This window comes from Panthera uncia, chromosome D1, assembly GCF_023721935.1.
Source record: "Panthera uncia isolate 11264 chromosome D1, Puncia_PCG_1.0, whole genome shotgun sequence".
Lineage (NCBI taxonomy): Eukaryota > Metazoa > Chordata > Mammalia > Carnivora > Felidae > Panthera > Panthera uncia.
Genome location: NC_064808.1, coordinates 51221398 through 51228601, shown reverse-complemented (window position 1 = coordinate 51228601; position 7204 = coordinate 51221398). Strand labels below are relative to the sequence as shown.

Sequence of the window (7204 nt, the reverse complement as noted above, 5' to 3'; positions counted from 1 at the left end):
CCTGTGATGAACCCCATCATTTACAGTGTCAAGACTAAGCAGATCCGTCAGGGAATTATCTGCCTCCTTTCCCAAAGAGATATGTGCTTAAGATGAAAGAACGAATTTGTTAAATTACTCAGGAATTAGAGTCACAGGCTTATGGGGAGGGTACGGTCAGAATGAGAAATGATGACTTTACAGCAATATGCCATCCTGTGTTAAGGCCGTATGACATTGTCTTGTCTTTTTGCAAATTTTTGTTTTGGAGAACCTAGCAGCACATATCCTACCTAAAAGAGATGTAGATCTGAATTGATAAGATTCTAGCACATTTACTTGCCAGTGGAGTGGGCTTCATTAATTGAGTTAAGATGTAAATTTCATCCTCCTTTCTGGATATACTTCTCTCCCATGGGCTTGGTTACTTACATTTGAAGGAATCCCTTCGCTGTTGCCTCCGCCACCCATTGCTAAGGCAGCTCCACTCAGGCATCCAGGTAGACTCTAGCTCCACTGCCCTGGCTCACCCTACTTCATAGACACGCCCCAACTTTCTCCCGAAAAAGTAAAAAATAAAAAAGTGGTAAATCTTCCCGAGAGGATGGATGCAAATCAAGATGCTCAGCTATTCAGATTTATTTAATCAACATGATTTCAGCAGGTCAAATGAACACATGCAGAAGATTGGGGTGGAATGGTTAGGTCTCCCACAGTTAGAATAACACTCTCACCTTGTGACAGGTCCTTTAGTATTTAGAATTAAAACTTCAAGTAAGTCTACAGATAGTATTTGGGGGAGTAGGAACTCATTTTTCTGACCAGAGAAGACTGTGTTTTTAAAAATTTAATGTCCTTAACGTGGCTCAAACTGTCAGGGGAAAGTTCCCTTTGGCGAATCCTGTACTAGAAAAGGTTCCAAGAGAAAGAATATGGCCTACTTGATCATTATTTTGTGGAAACCAGGTTGGCTCTCTCAGAAATATCAGCTATCACTGTAGTCACAGAAAGGCAGCTATAACTGTGGTCACAGCTTCTGATTACTGAACCCATAGTACAGGTGGCCAGTATGAGGACTGTCTTAGATTTGAATCAACATAGGCAGGGCTTCAATAGGAGTGTAGTGGGGAGGGTAGGATTAGGAAGCAAAAGGCAGAGAGCAAGTGGGGGAAGGATGTCTTTCTCCACCGATATCCTTCCCCCCTCCCCCGCCTTATTTTCCCACTTTCTTTACCAGAACCTAGAAGTTAGCATGTTTCTCCAGAGGACCAAAGATCAGCTGGCGTAGGGAAATAAATTGTAAAATGGGTGCCATGTGCAATCTCAGAACAGGGGAAATTAGGACCAGGAAATCCAATTGTTAAAAAAAAAAAAATCAAAGAAATTGGTAGGAATATCGATCAAAGAAGACTTTTCTTTCAGTGGATAGTTACAGGCTTGAGAATTTCCCAAAACATCATGAGGGGAGAAAGAGTCTTGGGATTATGCCTGGTTTTGAAGAGGATCACATGACACCTTTAATAATATCTCTTTTTTTCATTAATAATTGTGTGACATTTTGACCATCTTATGAAACTCTCTGAATCCATTTTTTGGATTTCTAAAACTGGGCTAATAATATCCAGCTCAAAAGGCTGAGAATTTCCAATGAAACGTGGTATGTAGAAGACATGGGCTTGTATCACCAAGGTGCTAGGTTTATAGGAATTGTTTTCTCCATCTCCCTTCCAAAAAGTTACACTCTGGATTGTGAATGGGAACATCTATGGAAGCATCTGTGTTCTCAACTCCATGAGAATAAGAATCAGGGGGGTTAAATGGTAATTGTCCACATGCACAGATGCTACCATTTCCCTCTCAAGACTTTCCCAGGTGGGAGGGTGGGTTTTTGAGGTGGAGGCGACAGAACAAAATTCAATTCAGGACAGTGAGATCTGTCAGTGTCATGGGCTGAATTGCTGAATTGTGTCCCCTGAAAATTCATATTTAGAAATCCTAAGTCCCCGTATCTTAGCATGTGACTGTAAAGATAGGGTCTTCAAAGAGGAAATTAAATTAAAATGAGATTAGGATGGGTTTTAGTGCAATATGGCTGGTGTCCTAAAAAGAAGAGGCAAGTAAGACACACATCAGCACAAGCATGGTGGGAAGGCGATGGGATGACAGAGGGAGAAGATTGCCATCTACAAGCCAGGGGAGACAGGCCTCAAAGGAAACCAGTATGGTGAGAAATTGTGCAAGGCCTCCAGAGTCGTGAGAAAGTAAGTTTCTGTTGTTTCAGCCACCAAGTCTGTGGCACTTTGTTACAGTTGCCCTAATCAACTATTCCTACCTGTGGCCTGTATTTCTAGAACTATAAAATTAAGGTCAACTGTAGAAGATAGTAGAGATATTTCGGTTATAAAGAGACATGCATTTGGAAACACAAAGAGAAATTCTTGGGCAAAATAAGTGTTTCCATGACCAGTGAATGGTCTGGCTGACTGTCTGGGTTATAAAATGTAGGCTAAGTAATGGAAGACAAGGCATGCATTGACTCCCAGCCAGGTTTATGTTGCTTGTGTCTCTGCATGATGTCTTTGCAGTGGCTGTTGAGAATTATCTCTGCCTTTTAAATAATCTCTTAATGAGAGCTCTCTATCAACTGAATTTTATGGCCACCTATGTCCAGAACCTCAGACAACAGCCAATATTTAACTGGAACCAAAAAAAGATTAAATGAAGAATTCTGCTCCTATTCTTTGTTCAGGCTTTCTGTTTCCTGTCCCTAGACAAAACTGTTATTTGTGTGTGTGCATATATGTATGTGTATGGTCTTCATGACTTAAGAAGTCACATGATATGTTTAAGAATTCAAAATAGATTTGCTTTCTGAAAAATTTTTTTGGCTAATGTTAAATGTTTCTGCATAAGTTACTCACTGCCTAGGATCTAAACGACTATACGAGTCCCATTGGGATACAGAAGTGTGTATTTCATAAAATTCAGAAGATGGTATTCTTGACCCTTTTTGTATATAAATTTCATATAAATGAAATTATCCAGAGTAGTCTTTTGTGCCTGGCTGCTTTTGCTCCCCATGTTTTTGAGGTTCATTCATGTCTCTCTGTGTAGGATAGTTTGTTCCCTTTTATTGCTGAGTGATATTTCATCATATGGATATCCACAATTTTGCATATCCATTCACCTGCTGGTGGGCATTTGGCTTGTTTCATATTAAGGCTATTCCGAAAAAGCAATGCTGTGTACTTTTTATGTGAATACATGCTTTTACTTCTCCTGTGTAAATATCTAGCTGTGCCTGCCATGTCGTTTGCCAAAGCACTCACGCTATTTTATATTTCCGCCAGCAATACGTGACATCTTTGCTAACACTTAACACTGTCAGTCACTTAAATGTTAGTCATGCTAGGTTGTTAAGTACTATCTCACTGTGGTTTTAACTGCATTGTATTTTATCATATTGTAAAATGTCTTCCTATACCCTGTATACAAGTCCTTTATGAGATATACATACTGTAAATATCATCCCCCTGTCATTGGTTTGCTTTTTCATTTTCTTAATAACGTGTTTTGAAGAGCAGAGTTTCCAAAGTTCAGATGAATTGCATGCCTGTTAAACCTAATACAAAATTTGGGCTTGCATTTTGCATATACTTTTAAAAATAAAACGTTTTATTTCAAGATAATTGTAGATGTGTATGCAGTTGTAAGAAATAACCAGTCACCTTGACTTTACAGAAGCTGTCATTGGTGGACATGTAATCTAGTAATTCATGGCAAAAAGGTCACCACAATGGGATGAGCCGGATGAAGTCCAGAAGAATAGTTTATGGTGAGGAAAACGTTTGCATTGTAATTGGAGGCCTGGAAGTAAGAGAAACTGAAAACATGAGACCACTTACTGATCAACTAACCCAGCCCTGTCAATCCACTCTACACAAAGACCTGTGTCCCTTAGGAAGTGTGAGAATGGTCCTTCTCGTTTGACTAAAGGTTTCTGGGAAACCCTAGAGAGCCATAGGCAGATAAAGGGGAACAATGAGCCCCATGCTGACAGGGCTGAAAGAGGTGGAAGGTCAAGGAATAGACCCATCATGGGGTGCCTGGGCTCAGTTGGTCAGACTTTTGACTTCGGCACAGGTCATGATCTCGGGGTTCGTGAGAGTGAGCCCGACATCAGGCTCTGCACTGATGCATAGAGCCCACTTGGGATTCTCCCTATCTCTCCCTCTCTCTCTGCCCCTCCCCCACTCACATGGACACACATTCTCTCTCTCTCAAAATAAACAAACATTTATATATATTCCCATCACATGGCATGCTGAGGTTACTGAAGGCTAAGGGGAAGGGAGAAAAGAAAAACAGGAATAACCAGGTACAGTACCCCAGACCTACTAAACCCTAAAAATAGGGTCTGAGATTCTACTAGAGAGAATTTGGGTCTTTTGCTAGGAGTCTTAGGATCTAAAACCTGGGCATTATGAGATTGTCCCTATTTTACTTTATGCCTAAAATGAGGGAATTTAATCAACTGTTCCTCAATCTCAGAGTCTCTTAGTACATAAATTTTTAGGGTGGAAGGCCATTAGATGGTGGTACAGAGAGTCTGATTCCTTCCATGACAGGCAGGAAGCTACTTTATAAGCTCCCATACAATTTATTGTTTAAACAATGACATTTTGGGGGAGGGAAAGGGAGTGCTACTGATAATGATGCTGAGGAAAGTAAGTGTAAACCATGATTATCTGGGGCAAACCAGAAAATATGCTCACCTTACTCAAAAGCATGTTCCTAGGATGATCTCTCTTGCTTGGGGTATATTCTTAATCCTTGCCTAACTTATCAAAAGCAGTAATTTGTTTCACCTAAATTCAAACATGATTAGGTCTCAAGTCTTTACTTGCTATTTATCAGGCTTTTTGCTGGGACTTTTGAGGGGAAATGGAAAAATGAAATTCACTATCTCTGCCTTCACACTGATTACATCTGACGTGCATGTACACACATGCAGAGACCCACACATGTTGACAAGTTGTGAAATAAAAAGGACTAGGGAGAACACCTGTGATCCAAGGTCAAGCCTGTGATAATGCTTAGAATCCCTCATTCCTATTCCTCCACTAAATGTCTGCTGTACAGCCTGGCCCACAGCAGAAACACCATCAGTTTATAGATGGACCCAAAGTCTCTGCCCTATTGGAGGGATTCAGAGCAATTTCCTCTTGCAGGAGAACAAGGTGAAAATCCCCTGTCGGATTGGCTTGGTCTTGACACTGTAGATGATGGGGTTGAGCACAGGAGGCACAAAGAGGTAGAGGCTAGACATGAGTGTGTGGACCAGGGGTGAGGCATGCTTGGCAGCACGATGCATCACAGACACACCAATCATGGGCACTGCGCAGATATGTGACACACACGTGTTGAGGGCCTTCCGCCGTCCCTCCCCAGAAGCAATGCCCAGCACCGTGTAAAGAATCAGCACATAAGAGACAATGATAAGCAGTGAGTCCAGCCCAAAAGTGGCCAGGACAATGGCCAAACCCAGGATGCTACTGAGCTTCGTATCAGCACAAGGCAGCTGGATCAGGTCTGAGTGGAGGCAGTAGGAATGGGAGAGTACATTAGTGTGGCAATAGGGCAGTTGTTTCAAAAGGACTGGAAGTGGGGCCATGAGCGTCACACTCTTCAGTGTGATGCCCAGACCCATGCAAATGATACGTGGCAGGGTTAGGATGGCTGTATATCGCAGTGGATTGTAGATGGCTACAAAGCGGTCATAACTCATGGCCAACAGGATCCCTGATTCCATGCAGGAGAAAGTGTGGATGAAGAACATCTGAGCCAGGCAGCCATCCAGGTCAATCTGGCGGGCATCAAACCAAAGAATACCCATGACAGCGGGCAGTGTAGACACAGAAACACCCACCTCTGTCACAGCCAACATGGAGAGAAACAAGTACATGGGCTCGTGAAGGGCAGGGTCTGCCTGCACTGCTGCCATGATTAGGTTGTTACCCACAATGGCCACAATATACACAGTGAAGAAAGGAATGGAAAGCCAGCCATGTTGGGCCTCCAATCCTGGGATGCCAGCCAGGAAGACGGATAGGTCAAGACTTCCATTGCTTTCAGCTCCCATGTCACCAACAGCAGAGATAAGCCTTCACCTACATTTGAAAAAAAATCAAATTAACTTCCTCCTGAAGGTCTTCTGCCCTCACAGTCCACTGCAAAGGCTGAAGGAAGGATATGGAAGGAAGTGGGGGAAATTGGAAACATCTACATCATTCCGGGTAAAAACATAACAGACATTCCTCTCACCTCCTATTCCCCTGACCTCTAGAATCCTTAAATTTTACATGTAAAAGAGATATTTGAGGCTGGCTGATCTTATGAGAGACAGAATAGCTTAAAAATTAAGAGCAAAATACTAGAATAAATCAAGCCTGTCAAAGTCCATACTCAGCTAGTTACTAGATGTGTGATATGGACAGCTTATCTATATTCTGATCCAAAGGGTTTTTTTTTTTACTTGTTTGGTTTTTGTTTTTTACTTGTCAAGTGGAGATATTAATAATACTTTTATTTGTGTATAAGAAATAAATGGGAAAATTAAGATCATATGTTCAGTGTTTTAGAGCTCTATATGTGGATTCTATGACACCTCAGTTGGAAGCCCAGTTAAAGCTCAGTTTACTCTCAGTGTGACCTTGAACAGGTAACTTAACCTTCCCAAGTTTCAGTGTGTCCATTTGTAAATTAGGGATAAAAATATATTTGCCTCATGTGGTTGTTGGTGAACACAATATTGTATGGCATATAAAACGCTGAATAAATATAAACTCTTTTACTCTTAGGGAGACAATAAGACCCAGAGAGGAAGATTAAGTCGTATACCAAAAGCCTGAATCAGTATCCACAGAACGTAAGTTATGGCTTAGATATGCAGGGTCTCCTGGTAGTGATGTTTCCATTTCCCTATGGAGATGAGAGAGAGTAAACCTCAGGATCTAGGATGGAGTCATTAGAAAGAATTGCATTTCAGCTCTGCCAGTGCAGATCTGAGAAAACAAGGACACCAAGGATAACGGAGGACAGTGCTAACCTCCATGTGTCCCCACTCTGCTCAGGGAAAAAAATGTTTTGAATGAAAATGAGACAGGGGTTTTACAAAACTGATAAAGGGAGTAATACGAATAAAAGTGGAAAATGATATGGACAT

At 41.5% G+C, this 7204-nt stretch overlaps 2 protein-coding genes across 2 annotated transcripts in view; one reads left to right on the top strand and one right to left on the bottom strand.

Annotated features, from left to right (window-relative positions):
• LOC125914095 (olfactory receptor 51Q1-like) overlaps nucleotides 1–50 on the top strand; it is a 756-nt gene extending 706 nt beyond the window's left edge. The window contains exon 1 of the mRNA XM_049619242.1: nucleotides 1–50. This exon is cut by the window's left edge and continues 706 nt beyond it. Within this exon, the coding sequence (XP_049475199.1) occupies nucleotides 1–38 (38 nt within the window). The 3' untranslated portion in view covers nucleotides 39–50.
• Nucleotides 51–5048: 4998 nt separating this feature from the next.
• Nucleotides 5049–6134, bottom strand: LOC125913931 (olfactory receptor 51I2-like). The gene has a single exon (XM_049618967.1). It carries the CDS (start codon nucleotides 6119–6121, stop codon nucleotides 5189–5191), a length of 933 nt encoding a protein of 310 aa, XP_049474924.1. The 5' UTR covers nucleotides 6122–6134; the 3' UTR covers nucleotides 5049–5188.
• Nucleotides 6135–7204: the final 1070 nt, after the last annotated feature.

Bases quoted from the DNA above. Each gene is read 5' to 3' on its own strand.
- LOC125913931 (XM_049618967.1), bottom strand. From the start codon at position 6,121: ATGGGAGCTGAAAGCAATGGAAGTCTTGACCTATCCGTCTTCCTGGCT.